The following is a 19690-nucleotide window of genomic DNA, read 5'->3' on the forward strand; positions in this document are numbered from 1 at the left end:
GATTACAAGCATGTGCCACCACACCAGACTGTTTAAAAATGTTTTATATGAGTATGGTGTGTGGGAGAGTACTGTGCTGGCTGGTTTGATGTCAATTTGACACAAGCTAGAGTCATCAGAGAGGAGGAAATCTCAATGGAGAAAATGTCTCCAAAAGATCCTGCTGGAGGCTGTGTAACTTGGTCTTCATGTGAAACTCCTAACAGTGAGAGCAGGGTCTGTCTCTGACTGTGTTGCCTGCTTTGGAATCCAGCCATAATAGAAGAGGAGGTGCCTAATCTCGCTGCAACTTGATATATCATGGCTTACTAATATCTAGGGATGCCTGCCTGTATCTCATGAGAAACAGTGGGGGAGTGGATGCGGGGGAGGGGGTGTAGGAACTGGGAAGAGGGGAGAGAGGGGAAACTTTGATTTGATTGTAAAAACAAATTTATATATACACAGACCAAAAAAACCCAAACAAATTAAAAATATCTAGCTGTAGGGTATTTTCTTAATTAGTGGTTTATAGGAGAGGGCCTAGCCCATGCAGATGATGCCATCCATCAGCTGGTGGTGCTGGGTTCTATAAGGAAGCAGGCTGAGCAAGCCATGATGAGCAAGCCGGTAAGAAGCACCCCTCCATGGCCTCTGCATCATCTCCTGCATCCAGGTCCCCGTCTTGTTTGACTTCCTGTCCTGACTTCCTTCAATGATGGACTATGATTATAAGTGTAGGTCAAATAAACCCTTTCCTCCCCAACTTACTTTTGGTCATGATGTTTCATCACAGCAACAGTGACCCTATGACATGTGTATGTTCATGCTTGCAAGTGTGTGGAGGTACAGAAGACTCTTGGTTGATGTTGGCTGTTGTCCTACTTTGTTTCTCTGTTGCTGTGATAAATACTTTAACCAGTTGTGGGGGAAAGGGTTTACCAGGCTTATAGGTTACAGTCTGTCACCAAAGGAAACCGAGGCGAGAACCTAGAGGCCGTCACTGAAACAGAGACCACAGTGGAGCACTGTTTCCTGGCTCTAGTTTGTGTACAGTTGACAACAACTAACCAGCATGGGTATCTTCCTCAGTCGCTCTCACTTCTGTTTACTGAGGCAGTTCTCTCTGAAGCTGCAGCTTGCCTGATCCTGCTGGCTCTCTGTCCTTGCTCCCTGGGCACTGGGGTTAGAGGCAGCTACCACACCTGCCCAGCTTTTATGTGGGCCCTGGGAATGCAAACTCTAGTCCTCATGCTTCTCAGACAAGTGCTACCCACTGAACCACCCTCTCCCGCACTGTGCAGACTTTAATGTCTCTCATATTTATAAAGCCTTGGAAGGCTTGCTTTATTCAGCCTCACAGCTCGTCCTTTCTCTGATCTTTTGTTCTCTTTTCCTGCATTCCATGGCCACACTACCCTCAAGGCCAGTGCTTTGAGCATGGTCACAGAGCCACCCTGCCACCACTGTCTCCCCAATCTCATTTATTCTGCCCCCAACTCCTTTTGTCGTGACTCCGAGACAGAGTTTATCCCCTCTCCCTCTCCCTCACCTCTGTTTGAACCTCCTCACAGGAACTGGAGATGTTCTGCTGGGAACTACTCTGCTCTATGTTCACATTTCCTTTATTCTTTCATTTTTGGTTTTTCTCTAACAGGTTCTCACTATGCAGTCCTGACTGTCCTGGAACTCACTATGTAAAGCAGGCTGTCCTCAAATTTACAGAGATCTGCCGCTTCTGCCTCTCAAGTGCCAAGACTAAAGGCTTGTGCCACTATGCCCAGCTCATTTATTCTTTTCAGTTGTCTTCCTCTGAAAATATAACTTCACCAGTCTCCTCCCCTGAAGAGTACTCAATTCCACTTTGAGCTCCCGTGCCCTCCTGTGATTTGTCTTATCTGCCAGAAGAGGCTCTGGCAAGGCAAGCCGAAATAAGATCCCTGCTTCTGTACACTTGGCTTCTTTCCAGCTGGTGTTTCTGGGACCCCCGGTACCCCTCACCTCAGAGAGTTTTAGGACTAACAAAATCCAAGTCTGCTTCCCACAGGTTCAGTGGCAGCCCAGCTAGATTGCCAAGGGATTCAGAAGTACGTATCTTAACTTTCTTTCCATGGCTGGTTCTCCCTGCCCCTCCCTGGCAGTGCCCTGTTGGGGGCAACTTCCCAGGAAGGCTGTTAGAACCCCAGCTGACTGCCTGGTCAGTTAGAAAAAAAGCGGCTACTCTCCTGGACTCCTCCTTTCCAAATAAATCTCTTTCTCAAAATCTTCATTCACTGATGCACAGAAGAACCTTGCTGGGACATCCCATAGTGGATTGAGCAAGGGGGAGCTGAACAGATCTTTGCTGAGACGTCCCTCAGTGGACAGAGCAAGAGAGAGCTGAAAAGTAACACTTTTCTCCTGAGCCTGAGGGGATTGCTACATTTCTGCAATTTCTTAGGCCAGAGAAGCAGAGCTCTGCTGGGAAGCCCCCTTAAGTGGGTGCTGAGCAAAGCTCAGCTGTAGCAAGCAGCTCTCCAGGAGAGGAGCAGGATTGCTATATCCTGCGAGGAGACCATCCCCATCACACCAGGTACAGTCTGACTTTCCCTAACAGTCAGGATACCCTTCTCTGCTGAAGCAGTTCCAGGCCTGACTTTCCCAAGAAGTCAGAAAAACTTCCCTCCAGGGATGAACTGTGTCTTAGCAGTTCCAGCTGTCACAGCTGTGCTAAACAGGACACCTTCAGGGCAGAGCCGCTGTTCTGAGCAACTCGAGGTGTCCGGGATACCTCGCCCTCCAGGGCTGAACTGTCTCCTTGCAGTTCAGCCATCAGAGCTATCCTAAGCATCTCAAGGTGTTGCCTGACTCCCAGGTAGTCAGGACACCTTTCCCAGAGTTGCAAAACTCACGTTTTGGTGCCAAAATCCGAGACCAAACCCAGACTTGTTGCAACCAATTTACTTAATTGTTGGTGCTGAAACCCAGGACCAAACCCACAGAGCTGCAAACAATTTACTTACACACAGTGCTTTTCCTGCTACCTGCAGATCAAGATGTAGGACTCTCAGCTCCTTCTCCAGCACCTTGTCTGCCTGTGCACTGCCATGCTCTCCACCATGACGATAATGGACTGAACCTCTGAAACTGTAAGTTAGCCCTAATTAAATGTTTTCCTTTTTAATAGTTGTCAAGTTATTGGGGTCTGTTCACAGCAGTAGAAACTCTAATTAAGACAGTGCTGTCATCCCTCTTCTTGGCTCCCAGGCCTTATACCCTTTAGCTACCACCTCATTTTGTCTTTGGGAAAAGGAGCCCCTGGAGTCCTGGCAATGAATACACTGGACTCTCCACCCCTTATTCCTGACTCAAAGTACAACCCTTGCACTGTGAGGTCTAAGAGACCTTTTTCCTATGGTTCAAACTCAGTCTCTAAAACCATAGAACTGAAACACTATTCCATGAGTACCCTCTGGCCTTGCAGGAGAAGGGAGGCTGACTCTGCCTGGAGCTGTTTCCACTGCACACCTCACAGGCGGCTTCCTCTAGCTCACATCTTTCACTGAGGTAAGGCTAAATTGCTGTGACAACAATAACTCCAAATACTGAAGCTTATGGAACCTACAGATGCACCTCACACTTAGCAGTTTAGGGCCCATATCTCAGCTACCATGGGCTTCAGCTCTGCATTTCACATTCCTTCCAAGCTGTTTTACCACACTGCAGTCTTGCACCTCAAATTATGATCTGAAGGCCAGAAACATCAGTCACCTTGAATCTTGTCAGAAGTACAAAACCTCAGGATCCCCACCAGTTCTGTGGTGACATTAAGGATCACCTCATTTGTGAGTACCATGAAAACCAGAAATGCGGGTGCCCTACTACAGAAACCATTTAGAATTACAAGATTGAAGAAACAGAGCACTAAGTCAAGAGCAGGAGCTCTCCTGAGCAGCAGATTCTGTTACCGTGAGTGCACATGGGGCTTCCTGGGGGCATAAAGGCCGATTGAGTCCCAAGGCATTCCCAAAGCATATCCACAAGGTCACACATACCCATGAAATAGGACAGTTTACTATGAAATGTTACTCAACGGGAGGGTTGAAAATACTATGACATAGCTGGGCAATGGTAGCGCACACCTTTAATCCCAGCACACAGAAGGCAGAGGCAGGCAGATCTCAGTGAGTTCGAGTCCAGCCTGGTCTACAGAGTGAGTTCCAGGATAGCCAGGGCTACACAGAGAAACCCTGTCTTGACAAACAAAAACAAAAACAATGCTGTATCTGAATCTAGAATGACACCAGGTGGGTGACAAGTGGGAGCAGGTTCACTTAGTCCCCAGAGTACAGATTCTGGGTCAGGACAGCATCCCAGCTTCTGGGGTGACTGTGATTGTGATGTTCCCAGCACTGAGACTGAAGCCGCTTACACTTTGATGTGCTGAAGATTGTCTGGTGGCAGAAAGGATGCCTTCCAAAGGCCCTGGACTGCCTCAATGGTCTAGGCAGGAAGTAATGGGGTTGTGAGTTAGTAGTAGGAGGGAAATGGGGAATGACTAATGGGAAAACACCACTGACGGACAATGAGAGGGTTTAAACTAAACTCATTAGAAGTGCGGCTAGGGAGGGGGAGGCAAGGATGGCAAGGTTACACACAACCAGTTTCACACATGCAGGAAATACTAACTTTAGTGTTATTTATTATTCTCTCTGTCTCTGGTTCCATGAATCCATTTTCTAGGGGCCTGCTTACTGCTAGGGGAGAAATGATATTCCAAATCCTTCAACAGCAGCGAACATGACCACTGACCTGTTCTACATGGAGTGTCAGTTCTTACTCCTGGGCAGGTGGCTCGACACTCAGTTGCTAGGTGCCAGATCCCATGGTAAAGCTCTCTATCGTTTAATCCACACACTCAAAACTTAAAAGAGACAAAGTACCTCACCAAGATCATTAGTGGGGAGATACACCCAGGCTGAGCGGCCACCCTCCCAGGACAAGCTCTTGTCTGCTCTGTCACTCTGTAGCGGTCAGTAGTCAGATCCAGACACAAAAATGAAAGCGAGACAACCACAAATCGAGTGTGTCCCGAGCTTTTCAGCAAACGACAGATGTGAAAACACTGCCTCACGCTCAGACTGTTCTAATGTCAATGTTTGGCTGAAGAGGATTTTATTTTCTTTGCCTTGGAAAATAAATTCACGTGACGTGGGCCAGGAATACTTGTTGGGAAATAACGATTGTGGTAACTTGCCCTAGACAGGGAGACGAGGACATGATGGCAGCCATGCCAATTCTTGGCATCTGCTTGCCTTGAGACATGCTCTGGGCTATATTTCAGCCACCATGTAGTGACGAAGGCAGAAAGTGAAGGGAGAGCTCTCTCCCATTACCTCAATGCAGTCTCACATTTAGCGTCAGTCAACACACCCCAAACCCAGGTGCTGCCTTGTTTCCCTGACAACCACTTCAGTCTACCAGGGTAGGTCATATCCACGTCATGGGTAGGTACGAAAGAATATGTGCTTCTCTGGCTTGGTGTAAATGGGGGGAAAGAAAGAGGTCACTTATTCAGTATGTCTAACATCATTCCACACTGGATTTACCCAAGATGTTCCTGCAAACTGCTCAGAAATCAATCTCATGTCCACATTCTGCTCAAACAAAACCTTCATCATTTATTACCAATACCACATAAAGTAAAGGCTCACAAATGACAATCTAGTAACATGGCTTAAATAACACCATCATTTGTTATAACTGACATTAGTGCTTGACTTTCTCTTACCATAGCTCTTTAAAAATAATTTTTAAAAGTGTGGGGGGGGAGTGGCACACACCTTTAATCCCAACACTTAGAAGGCAGAGAAAGGAAGGCAGATCTCTAAGGTCTTTGCCAGCCTGGTCGACCTGGTCTAGCATGTTCCAGGCTAACTAGAGTTAAAAAGTAAGACCCTGTTTCCAAAAAAAGAAAGGAAAAGAAAAAAAGTGCATGACTCTTTTGGGTAATATTCTTTTAAAATTACAGATAATATATTTCCAGTTATGAGTCAGTATATATAAGTTTAGAATAGAAAATATCAAATAAATACTGGAAAAATACTTTAAATTGAGCTCAACTCAGATATGGGCAATTTTATTTAAAACTCTAGTTTGAATTTTCAATGTTTATTACATATGTCAACAAAAACAATGTCATTGTTCTAAGTCTTAACTCGGTAATTTCTAGATGGCCTCAGACAAGTGTAAATAGTACTGAACTCCAGTTCACAATATTATCTGTGCTCATATAGCAAAGCGTCTGCCCCCAAAAGATCTGCCACAGTAGAAAACGATTCCCTGATGCACTAACATCACAAACACCACTGTGTATGCACTGAACACCACATGGCAGTGAGCAGTCCCATGCTTGGGCCACGGAACCATGACCAACTTCTCCCAAGAGACGACTTTGGTTGACAAACTCTGAGGTCATAGAGCCACAAGAGCCAAGAGCCAAGTGCCAAGGTGGAGATGGTGGCAGGAGCAGCTGCAGCAGCATGGCAGGTTCTGTTCCTGGCATGGTTTGGGGTATCCCCTTTCCTTCTGTGGCAAAGTCCTCTGAAGGTTCCGGAGCAGGATTCCACTTGGTCAAAATGATACCATGTCCCGACAGATCTCCCACTAGGCCTGCTGTGACCAGAGGAACCGGTCACACTTCTCAAGCATGGCTTGTATCAGCGCTCTGAAATTCCACAGAAGGAACAAGCAAATTCAGTTGTCCTAGTTCATTCTTAATAGCAAAGCAAAAACTCTAAAGACTAAAGAGGACTCAAAACACTGTGATAAAAGACACAGGCTGAAACCAGCAGAGTGGGCTGGGAACATCATCATTCGGGACTGGAATGTTGCCAGGCATAGATGAGGTCTCGGGTTCAATGTCCAGTGTTGGGAAAAAAGAAAGTGATCAACAAAATGAACAAGCAATCTGGAATGGGAGAAAGTACATGCAAATCCTACCTGGTAAGAGGCATCTAGATATTTAGAATACGGTGGAATTCCACAGTTAAACTAGCAACCTGACTCTAAAATGGGCAATAGACTTAGCTATTTCTCCAAGGATGATTTCAAAGCTGGTAAGCACAAATATTCATTCAGCATCACTACCAGTTCAGAAGCTCTTCTCAAATCTAAAACCTCGAAACCTGGAATACTTCCATTCCCAGGTCTATTAGCTATGGGATACTCAACCTATATTGTTATCATTCTACTTTGATGAGGCATCAAGGATGCTCCAACTCCACAGAAAGTCGAATGATGGTTGTCAGGGGTATGGGAATGAAGGCCTGTTTAATAGCTCTGGCCCATCAATTCAGAGGAAAATATACTAGAACCTGGCTACACAGCAACCTGCACACACTGAATCACTAAATGCTCTAGACAGCAAATTTCACATGGATTTGCTTTCTTTTTCTTTTCTTTTCTTTTCCTTTTTTTTAAGACAGGTAGTTAATGCTATACAGTCCAGGCTGGCCTTGAACTGCTGATCCTCCTGTCTCAGCCTCCCCAGAGCTGAGATTACAGGTGTGTGCCATCACACTTGCCTATGGTTTGTTGTTGCTGTTGTTTTTTTTTTTTTTCTACAACATCTATTTTAACACAAATAGAAAAAGAAAAACTTGAGTAAAATAAGTGTGTGTGTGTGTGTGTGTGTGTGTGTGTGTGTGTGTGTAATATTTAAGTAAATAGTTTTGCTTTGTGTTTTAAACTGGATATTGAATTCAGGGCTTCATGCATGATAAATAAATGCTCTGCCATTGAGCCACATGCCCCGCCTCTTCTCACTTTTGAGATGAGATTTCACCAAATCCCCTGTGTCTTTGAACTCATGGTTCTCCTGCCCTGGCCTACTAGGCAGCAAGCTCACAGACCTGTATCAATACCATTTTTAGAGAACTGAGGATGCATGGTAGTGGGGCACTCACACTAAGCTGAAGAGTACCTTGATCATGCTGAAGAGTAAAATTTTACTTTGGCCTCTTTATTTACACCATAATCAGCAAATGTGTATCAGTCTCCTTATGTGCTAGTGAGGGGTTAAGACTACATGATCTCTGCACTCCCATCTACCTACTGCTGAAAGTCTGTGCAAGCCTACATGTGCAGGCACCACAGACAGTGTACGGCAGGCTGGCATTACCTCTGTCTTCTCTCAGCGATCCTCAGGATGTCACAGGTTCTGGTAAACTTTGCCGACAACTCAAGGGCTAGACCACATTCCTGTAGCAGTGACCAAGCCCGATCTGGGCCCATGGCCTTAGCTAACAAGAGTGCCACATTCTCCACATTGATGGGGGCAGGCCCATCACTGAGGCTCCCATTCAGTGACTCCTGCGGAGTTGGCCTCGTGCTCTTGTTCTGTAGTAGATGTAGGAGAAGCTTCCATTCCTCCAAGGTCTCAGGGATCCACCCTGCACGCAGAAACACAGCGCATACAGGCTCCATACATGAAACGTGAGAACTGTAAGAACACTAAAGACCAAACAAAGACATTCAAGAACAGAGTCTCTTCACCTCAGCATAAACCTTCCGAACACACAGAATTAAAATCATCCTCAAGCTTCCTGGATATGCAACAAGGAACAAAACAGAATCAACCTCCACACTCCTGCAGCAATCAGGTTATAAAGGCTTACATAGATGAACAAATCACTACTTATGAATCATGTTAGGTATATGAGAGCATGTGTGCAGGTGTCCACAGAAGCCAGAAAAGGGTGTTAAAGTCCATGGAACTAGGATTATAGGCAAGTATGATCCACCCAACATGGGGTGATGGGAACCACTCTGGCCTTCTGCAAGAACACCAAGTGCTCTTCCCTGCTCAGCCATCTTGCCAGCTCTCTGTAGCATGAATCTTAACAGTTCTTATTAATAAGATCAAACTCGAGGCCAGTTATGGGGTGAACACTGGAAGATCAGAGAGACAGAACAAGCCACAGCTACCTCACCTTGCCAACTTCTCGGCTGGTCTTGTTTCCTCAGACTGGAAGCCTCTGTGTCCTCATATCCGAATGGCTCTCAGCTGAACTGTGCTGCTCAAAACCTAAAAGCTTAACCAGCCAAATGCTTAACCAGCCAAATGCTTCTTGTTTCTGGTCTTCATGCCTTATATATCTTTCCTTTCTACCATCACTCCCTGGGATTAAAGGCTGCTTTCTGGGATTAAAGGCGTGTGTCACCATGCCTGGCCATTTTCAATGTGGCCTTGAACTCACAGAGATCCAGAGGGATTTCTACCTCTGGAGTGCTAGGATTAAAGGTGTGTGTGCCACCATTTTCTAGCCTTTGTATCTATTGGCTGTCTGTTCTCTGACCCCAGATAAATTTATTAGGGTACACAATATTTTGGGGAACACAATACCACCACAGCCCTCTTTTTCTTTCTTTTTTTTAAGACTCATTCTAGCTGCTGAACAGAAAGAGCTTTAAAGTGGGCAAGAATGAAAGGCAGATGTCCAGTTCTGAGACTTCCTATCCCAAGTTATCTCACTTACAACAGCATGTAAAAACATGGAGTATAGTGCTTAAAACGGTAAGCAGTTGTTAAATAGAAACGAAGCCATAATATACCAAAGACTAGGCAAGGCCCCACAGTTTTAACAGTTATCTAAACTATGTAGACAACCACTAAAATGTTCAAATTTGCTTACTGAAAAGTGAGGAGAGACTTCCAGAACACCACAATGAGGAGTTACATTTGGAATGTACATACCATTGTCCCCTTCCATCAGGCTTATGTCATTCAGATACATAATGTTTGTGAAGGCCTCCCTCCTCCTCTCCAGCTCCAGACAGAGTGTCAGATATTCAGGCCAGAAACTTAAAGGGAACAAAGTTGATAAAAGGAGTAAGTCTGAGACTCGGCTCTTTATCTATTACGTGTGTCTCAAAGGAGGAGTAAAGGCCAAGAGTAGAGCGTGCATGTTCACAAACTACAGTCACCTAACACACACTGACAACCACGCATCGTGTACACTGCACACAGAGACAGACACGGCAGGAAAGCTGGGGACACTGCACTGCTCACGGAGTGCACTGCACACAGAGACAGACAGGAAAGCTCGGGGCACTGCACTGCTCACAGAGTGCACTGCACACAGAGACAGACAGGAAAGCTCGGGACACTGCACTGCTCACAGAGTGCACTGCACACAGAGACAGACAGGAAAGCTCGGGACACTGCACTGCTCACAGAGTGCACTGCACACAGAGACAGACACAGCAGGAAAGCTCGGGGCACTGCACTGCTTACAGAGTGCACTGCACACAGAGACAGACACAGCAGTAAAGCTCAGGACACTGCACTGCTCACATAGTGCACTGCACACAGAGACAGATACGGCAGGAAAGCCCGGTACACTGCAATGCTCATGGAGTGCACTGCATATAGAGACAGACATGGCAGGAAAGCTCGGGACACTGCAATGCTCACAGAGTGCACTGCACACAGAGAGACAGGAAAGCTCAGGACACTGCACTGCTCACAGAGTGCACTGCACACAGAGACAAACAGGAAAGCTTGGGACACTGCACTGCTCACAGAGTGCACTGCACACAGAGACAGACACAGCAGGAAAGCCCGGGACACTGCACTGCTCACGGAGTGCACTGCACACAGAGACAGACCTGGCAGTAAAGCTTGGGACACTGCACTGCTCACGGAGTGCACTGCACACAGAGACAGGCAGGAAAGCTCGGGGCACTGCACTGCTCACAGAGTGCACTGCACACAGAGACAGACAGGAAAACTCGGGGCACTGCACTGCTTATGGAGTGCACTGCACACAGAGACAGTAAAGCTGGGGCACTGCACTGCTCATGGAGTGCACTGCACATAGAGACAGACAGGAAAGCTCGGGATACTGCACTGCTCACGGAGATCACTGCACACAGAGACAGACAGGAAAGCTCGGGACACTGCACTGCTCACGGAGTGCACTGCACACAGAGACAGGCAGGAAAGCTTGAGACACTGCACTGCTCACAGAGTTCCAGCTGTTGCTCTGGGGAGCTTGCCTCTCAGCAATGACCACAAGGCAGAAAAGTGCCACACTGAGTAACAGACTGAAAGGGAAGGGAAGGCCAGAAATGGTGGCATGCTGGTGAGCCGGGATACAGACCACCCTCAACCAGGAAGAGCGTGCAGGTAGATTGTACACCAGAGTTCTCACAATCAGACTGTGGGAGTCCTGACCAGCAACAACTTTAAGACGTTGTTAGGCAATGGAGGGCTTTGTGAATAAAAAGAACAATGAACTGAGAAATAAACAGCGGGTCTAGGCACTGTTTCTGGTTCTGTCACTTATTAGCAGCCTAGTATGGTTATGCCTATCTGGTTTCCACGGCTGTTAAATTATTGCTCTCCCTAATCTAATCCAAATCTAAAATTCTACATATCTAGTCATTTCAAGGAGTATGTTACCTAAGAATGTCCAATAAGTATTTTTACACCGATTTATTTGCATAAGCAAAACTAGAGAGAAGAACTGTACACACTTACTCTTAATCGGGGGCACCTGGATTTGGCCAGCACTCCCATGAATATGTCAGGAGCCTTAAATTCTTGGAGAAATAAAGCCACATCCTACAAACAAAAATGATTAGCAATTTAGATGCTGCATACTGCTCAAGCTCCAGAGCTCAGACAACCCTAAAATTTTAATTTCCTGCTTGCTTCCTTTCATTCACAAGGGGAAAATCAAAGGTCAGGAACAGTGTCAAAAAGACACAGTAAGCCAGGAAGTGGTGGTGCCCACCTTTAATCCCATAAGCACATGGGAAGCAGAGACAGGTGATCTCTGTTAAGTCTGAGGCCTGCCTGGTCTACAGAGTGAGTTCCAGAACAGCCAGGGCTACACAGAGAAACCTTGTCTTGAAAAATACAAAACAAAAAACCCAACCAAATAAAAAGATAAACGTACCAGAAAAGCCTTCGTGGTACTCGGTCCCAAGACAGTAGAACAAACCCATAAACAAATCTAACCCTGACTGAGACACAACTGAGAATAGCCTTCCTTTTATTCTGCACCGAATACATCTTTTCTGTCCATCCAGAATTCTCATTAAGTTATCCAAACACATTTGCCGACTGCCAGATTTAAGTTAGAAGCTGGGGGTGAGAAAGGGGAATGGGGAAGGAGTCAACTCCTAAATCCTACCCTGTAAGAACCTAAAACTGAGATAAGTGCTACTGAGTTACGTCCAATATCGGGACTTGGGTTTCCAAAATCCTTAAAAAAACAACAAAAAATTAAGTGCGCGTGCGTGTGCGCGGGGGGGGGGGGGTGAGGATGGTAATTAACAGAAAAAAAATTCTGTTCACAAAGTAACTACAGTAGCCTGGAACTTTCTCCCTGGAGATTTTGTTCCACCTATATCACCTAGAGGGGCATACCACACAGATGAACCTAGAGTGGACATGTGACCCCAAAGAGATGGCTCTCACCTAGGAATGTAAGGTACAAAAGCTAAATCTGTTAGCTGTGGGGTATGCCAATTATAAAACACACACTACATAATGAAGTTTTAGTCGATGATGACTACATATATATGTATGTCGGTGGCCCCATGAAATTATACTGCCTAGTGATGTCATAGCTATCTTAGTTCACATTTATGTTAAATACACGATGCTGTCCATAGGATGAAACTGCATATATGTTCAAGGCACAATTTTGACATTAATAGCTCCTGGGACTTCATACCCTGAACCACAAACTGGAATGACTATAGTCCCTTGAACAGTGAAGGAACGAATCTTTTTAAAACCTCTTCACTCTTGAGTCTTTTCAGAATTTCACATCCATCCTCATACCTCATCCATGGACATATCCCCGACTCTGCAAATTTCATTCTCCATTTCTTCAGCAAGCTCCATCTGCTGCTCATCATCATCTGAGTCGGACTTGTCACTTTCAAGTGTGACAATCTTCAGAAACATAAAGAAAAAAAAGATCAGTTAAAATACTCAGAGTTCTCCAAGTAATATTATCACTTAGAAGTCTCCAAGAGAGTATCCCTGAAGCATTTCCTCTGGCAAAATAGTTTCTAAAACCTAGAGCCTTGGATAGATCTACACGTTCTATATTCGTGGAGTAAACAGTGTCTGTAGGCAACAGAAAAACACAGGAATGAAATGTCAACGATAAACTTTCGCTTTCAAACAGTTTAGGATTAGTGTAGAAAAGACAAGGAAACTGAGTCACAATAGAGAGGGCGGACTTAGCTGAACTGGTGAAGAGCTATGGGAGGAAAAACGAAGGACCTGTTCCTGGGAGAAGAAAGACATTTCTCTTAAAAGAAGAAAGTGATCTCTCATGGAAGGGCAGGACTCTGTCCTGGGAATGAGATGAGCATTCAGAGGTGCGTTCAAGAGTTCAGAAAGCACCGCACACGTCTGGAGATAGTCAACAGACTGCTGGTGATGGAACACAACAGTAAGTAAAAGGAGGCTGAAGGGGTGCGACCAGCCTTGGAGCCCCAGTTAAGAAACAGAAATCTCTCTCTCTCTCTCTCTCTCTCTCTCTCTCTCTCTCTCTCTCTCATCTTTTTTTAATGTAAAGCTGTTCTGTCTGCATGTAGTCTCCATAGTCTGTCTGGTGATTGCAGAAGATGGAAGTGGGCGTGGGATCCCCTGGAACTGGAATTACAGATGGTTTTGAATCACCCTGTGGGTGCTGGGAACTGAACTCTGGTCTTTTGTAAGAGCAGCCAGTGTTCTTAAGTGCCGAACCACCCACCCCTCCAGAATTCTGTCTCCAGACCCTGAGAGAGAATGATTAGTCTATCGCCTCTCCAGGAATCAAGTTTTCTCTTATGAGCAACAAAAGTATGATTAAGGCTGGCAGTGGTGGCACAAGCCTTTGATCCCAGCACTGGGGAGGCAGAGGTAGAAGATCTCTGTGAGTTCGAGGCCAGCCTGGTCTACAGAGTGAGTTCCAGGAAAGGTGCAAAGCTGTTACACAGAGAAACCCTGTCTCGAAAAACATATATATACATATATATATATATATATATAAACATATATATACATATATATATCCCTTAAAAGTAATGAAAAGGAAAACTGTTTTGACCACTATGTAGAAAATGGCTCCAAAAAATAACAAAACCAAAAACAGGAGTTGGCGGTATGGAAGGCAGTATACAGAAAAATCTGACAGTTCCTGTAAACCAAACACATTTCAAGCACTCTACTGTCATGATAATCTCAGTCTACATAAAAACTTGTGTACGACAATACTGGTTATCCTATTTTATACAAAGTGTGAAAGAAACCGAGGCTCTGGGTTAACTAGCACGCTTCCAGCATGAGATGAGCTCCTGTCTCGGAGATCAGGGCTGTCTGACTCCAAACTATGCACTCCACTGTGACAAGAGCCGACGAAACAGGAATGGCAGGGTCTCGACTTCAGAAGTGACAATGGGGCTGGGAAGCAAAATCCCGGTGAAGTATGTGCGTGGCGGTGCTCTGGGAAGTTAGGAATTGGCACCGCGAACCCGGAGGGTCCTCCTGGTCCTCCTGATCGCAGCTAGGCGGCGGAGGCGACGGGTTAAGGTCCATGCTGGCTAGCAGGAGCCATGCCGGAAGCCCGGAGGAGGCGAGAGGACGTGCCAGAGAGCCCGACGCACCCAGCGCGGCTCCGCACAGCGCCCCCTGCCGTCAGATTCCTGCAGAACGGGTGGGAATCTTCCCCCAAAGTGTCCACCCAGGACCAGGCGTGAGCATGGACGAATGCACACATCAGCATTACCTTTGTCTGGACCGAAGAGGGGAAGGGAAGAGGGAAAAAAAAAAGAGGAGGAAGAGGAGGATGGAGATGCTTGGATGTGGGACTTCAATACAAGCTGAATCTGGATGAAGAACCGAATATATAAAACAAAACTTTTACGTCTAGAAGAAACTGTAAAGAACATTTAATGACCTCAGAGATAGGAAGCGTTTTCTTAAAATACACAGGAGCCTAATGTGAGAAACTGCCACATTTCTCAGACTGGGAAGATGGCTCAGCGGTTAAGAGCACTCACTGGTCTAACAGAGGATCCGGTTCCTGTTCCAGCCTCCACATGGCAGCTCACACCCCTCTGTAGCTCCTGTTCCCCGGGGGATCCGATGCTGCCTTCGGGCCTCTGCTGGCACCAGACATGCACAGACACACATACAGGCGAAACATATAAAAAAATAATTGCTACATTTCTATCATTCTGCATAAGGCTCAGCTGGACATGGTAGCTCACACCTGTGACCTCAGCACCTGAGAGGCTGAGGAAGGGCATTGTCACAAATTTAAGGCAGTCTGTGCTTCACAACGAGACGCTATCTAATGATGATATGTACCTCTTCAAATTGGGGAAAAACCAGTCTATAAATAACATAGGCTCAGGATCAAGAATTACAAAATCTTATAACTAATAACCCAGTAAGAAAGAGACAACTCATTAAGAAAACAGACAGAACATAGAAATAGGCAATTCACAAAAGAGGAGACAAAACTGAAGGGACTGTTAAAAGGATCTCCAAGTCCGGTTTATGTAAAATGCATGAAGTTCGGGCTCAGAGCTCAGTGGAAGAGCACACATGTGCCAACTATGCCCGAGGCCCTGGGTTCAGTCCCCATTCACAAAGATACGTACATTCCATGGAGATGTAAATTTAGATCAGTGTAAGTTACCACTTTGCATCTCCACAGCTGAAATCTGACCACTCCGAGTATAAACAGGATGGCGGAGAGGGGAGAATTTCACACACTGAAGAGAGACTTCACCTGAGCACAGATACTTTGCAGGGCAGTGTGATCAAAGCTACTTGATTTCAAGAATGGTGACCTATTTTTTAAGGCTTGAAATGTGTCCTACCTGCACATTTTTAAAGACACAGACAAGGCTAGGACAAAAGAAAAACTACCAGAGGCCATTATATAGACCAAATATTGGCATTGTTTCGTGAAACCTTTGTTTCTGTTGCACACAAAACGCCAAGTGTTTCACAGAGCTTCTGTCTTGTTACACACACAACACATACACACCACACATCACATATATCACACACATACATCAAACACACCACATATCACATATACACCACATACACACCAAATACACACGCATACACCACACACCACACACACACTCACCACATACACCACTCACACACATACATCACACACCACACACATACACTCACACACACTGTACAAATCTGTACACATACACACACACACTCACACACACTGGGCAAGGGGAGGAGTGTATTTAACAACTGCCATGTTGAGGTACATCAGCCATCTTTATTACATCATCTTACATTTCAGCATCCACTTGTGGGGTTTTATTCTTTGTTTGACTCTTTGTTTGAACAGGGTCAAGCTACATAGCCCAGGCTAGCCTGCTACTCACCATCCTCAGGCCACCACCTCCAGCAGCTAGGATTGTAGGCACGTGCCATCATGCCCGGCAACTCCAGGTGAAGTTTTGTTTTGGGTTTTGTGGGTTTTGAATTCTTTTCTCTGTGGGTCACACTACTACACTGATGTTTGCATACATACTTTGTGAATTTTCTTTTCTCTTAGAATCCTAGGGGCAGGGAATTGGATTAATTGTGGCTCTTGTTTATGGTATCTTCTGATTTGTCATTACCCAACCAAGCTTTCCTGGTCCTTCTCTCTCTCAGAATTACTGTCTATAACCAGAAAGTAGTTATTCTTTTCTCTCTTTTCTTTTTCCCAACACCCCTTTCTGTTGTCCTTGAATGAAAACACAGGTCAATTCATGCTTCTCTGGTTACTCACAGGAAATCAACAACCTTGCATAATTTTAAACCATGAAGCTTGAAGACTTAGTTGAATTAACCATGAGGACTGCAGACCTTGGGGCCACATAACGGGATTGGGATTTCCCGCTCTCTTAGAGTGTGTTTTCTCTTCTTTCCTAATTCAGCTCATGCTGAATAGGCTCTGTAGGTTGGGGATGGTGACTTTGTTTTCTTGTCCGTGTTCTTCCGCACACAGATCACCAGCTGCTCTTTCTGACCCCTCCTGGAAGGAGAAGGGGCAGGCAGAAGTAAGAGGCAGGAAAGGAAGAAAAAGTCGTACCCATGACAATTTCATAAGATGGTTCTGTGTCCTCTGGGCCTAACAGGTATTTTTGTTGTTGTTGTTTTTTCAAGACAGGCTTTCTCTGTGTAGCTTTGGAGCCTGTCCTGGAACTCACTCTATAGACCAGGCTGGCCTCGAACTCAGAGATCCTCCTGCCTTTGCTTCCCAAGTGCTAGGATTAAAGGTGTGCACCACCACTGCACAGCCCCTAACAGGTATTTTAGCTGACACCATCCCCCATCTCATGTGTGTGTGTGTGTGTGTGTGTGTGTGTGTGTGTGTGTGTTCTCTGTTGTTTTCTTTCCAAGCTGTTAGAGATTGAACCTAGGTAGGCGAGGACTCAACTGCTGAGATACACTGCCAGCCTATGAAAGTGGGTTACAAAACGCCAACTTCAATACAGTTGCTAGTTATACCAAATCATTAAGAAGGTTGGGTCTAGCTTCAAACTAGCTGTGTGACTTGGATGTGTGATTTAAGCTGTCTGTGCCCCAAGTTGCCAGGGGGGTGGTAATTAAAGTTTAAGGATCCAGTGGGATAGGAAAATAAAGAATTGAGAACAGTGGTCACCTGGTGGCGCATGGCTGTCAATCAAGGCTTTCATCGATTACCTGGTGTCGGAGCAGGAGGTGAGATACACTCATTAACACGCTGACATGGACAAACTGATTTTCAAGAAGGCCTGGACAGAGTGCTATGGGGACATAGGATTTAGGTTGTGGATCTGCTATGCTGCAGGTGAGATTCCCTCCTAATCTAGAGCAGGGAGTGAGGAAAGAGCCAGGAGAAACAGCTTTGAAATATTGTTTGGGCAGGGGAAGTTTTTTATCAGCTGAAAGGAAAGGACAAGCAACACCAGTGTTTGGTGAGTCAGTTCAGGACAAGCTGGAGTTTCACCAGCCACCTGAGATGTCCTTTCCCGAATGCCTAGTGGGATCACTGGTAGAGGATCAAGTGCCTGGAAGGAGGCACAGGATGTCTGGGACCAGCTGGTCCCCACAGAAAGGACAGACAACCACCTGTGAGTGGATCACAGGAAGGGGGCCATGGCTAAGCCAGCTGACCTTGGAACCAGGCAGAGTGAAGGTCCCACAGTTCTCAGTTCCAGAGAAAGCTGAGAGGTGGAGGTCTAGAATCCACCCTGTTTTGGGCTGGTACCTGAGGACAAATGGAGGTCCCCAGTTATAAGTGATGTTCCCTTCCTGGCTGAACCTTAGGCTGGCCTTTCTGTGGGCAAGGGCCTGCTATTGGGATAGTCTGTGTGTTTTTGAGCTAGAAAGTCCCAGGGCAGAAACTTCAAGCAAGGAGAGAAGAAAGTGAAGAACTGAGTCAGCCAGGTGGTGTGCGTGTGAGGGGGTTGACGTGGGAACATGCCCTGAGTCTGGAAGTTAAAGTCTGCCTGGGCAACATATCGAGCTACTATCTTTAAAAAAAAAATGGAACTTGGAATGTTGACCCTCACGCATTATCCCAGCACTTGAGAAGCTCGAGTGGAAGATTAAGAGTTCAAAGCTAACCTGGACTACATACCCTGCTATAAGAAAAAGAGAAAAAAAGCAGAGGACTTCATAGCAGCAGGTGTTCTGGTTGCTCACAAGATAATGGCCAGCTCCCCGGCCATGGACCAAGCCACAGTCTCTGCCCTCTGGAGGATGGGGGTGAACCTGACACCCCACAACAAAGAGACAGTGTGCCACAGTGATATGCTCTTCCTGGCTGTGAAGCACGTATCATCCATTCATCCTGATGAAGTTGGTGCTGACATTGAGGTCAGGCACATCATGGTGCTCTCTGTGGCAGATGCCATCATCAACTCCATTGAAAAGAAGCTGACAGCTTCCAAAGTCATCCACTGTGTGGCTGACACCCCAGTTGCTGTGCAGGAGGGGCTTACTGTGCATGCCACATGCACTCATGCTTAGGTGGAGGATGGCCAGCTCAGAGAGTGGCTTCTGGACAGAAGTGGAGGGAGAGTTGACCAATGCTGTCACAGGGCTCAGTTGTCACAGGGCTCAGTGGCAGTGGCCCTGCCTATGCTTTCAAGCCCTGGATGCTCTGGCTGATGATTGGTGTGAAAATGGGGCTTTCAAGGGGCCTGACAGTCTGCCTTGGGGCCCAGGCCCTCCTGGGGGCAGCCAAGATGCTACTAGACTCAGAACAGCATCCTTGGCAGCTCACGGATGGTGTCTGCTCTTCTGGTGGGGCCACCATCCAGGCCTTGTGTGTGCTGCAAAGTGGAGGCTTTTTGCTCCCTGCTTATCAACGCTGTGGAGGCCTCCTGCATCTGCACATGGGAGCTGCAGACCATGGCTGGTCAGGAAACCCTCTCCTCTGCTGTCTTCCAAAAGACTTACTGGACAAGGTAAAACTGGACCCCTCTGCTGGGGCCTCTCTGTCTTCTTCCGCCTATGTTAAGGCCTACAGCCTGGCCTCAGCAGACAAGAATTTATATGTATATTATTAATACAAACTAGTTTACACCTCAGCAAAGGAGTGGATAAGAGATTCAAGAACTCCTGGGACTAGGCCACCGAAGCAGGGAAGGGACCAACAGGAGACCAGAATTGGAGGAGGCAGCTAATGACAGAGGACAC

General features: G+C 46.2%; 1 protein-coding gene and 1 pseudogene across 2 annotated transcripts; one reads left to right on the top strand and one right to left on the bottom strand.

The window, feature by feature from the left end:
- Positions 1-6441: 6441 nt before the first annotated feature.
- Positions 6442-9463, bottom strand: LOC131920138 (BLOC-2 complex member HPS5-like). Of its 2 annotated transcripts, XR_009381517.1 has the most exons (3): positions 8952-9463; positions 8141-8472; positions 6442-6685 (listed from the first exon to the last, which is right to left on the bottom strand). XR_009381517.1 is itself a non-coding variant. In XM_059274546.1 (2 exons), exons 1-2 carry the CDS (start codon positions 8443-8445, stop codon positions 6625-6627), a joined length of 366 nt encoding a protein of 121 aa, XP_059130529.1. In that variant the 5' UTR covers positions 8446-9462; the 3' UTR covers positions 6442-6624. The 2 variants fall into 2 exon arrangements, 1 of the variants encoding a protein (XP_059130529.1); XM_059274546.1 differs by having other exon boundaries at positions 8141-9462.
- An 8289-nt stretch (positions 9464-17752) lies between these two features.
- On the top strand, positions 17753-19560 carry LOC131921841 (pyrroline-5-carboxylate reductase 1, mitochondrial-like; annotated as a pseudogene).
- The last annotated feature ends 130 nt before the right edge of the window (positions 19561-19690 follow it).

The sequence above is a fragment of the Peromyscus eremicus genome, chromosome 1 (assembly GCF_949786415.1).
Source record: "Peromyscus eremicus chromosome 1, PerEre_H2_v1, whole genome shotgun sequence".
NCBI lineage: Eukaryota > Metazoa > Chordata > Mammalia > Rodentia > Cricetidae > Peromyscus > Peromyscus eremicus.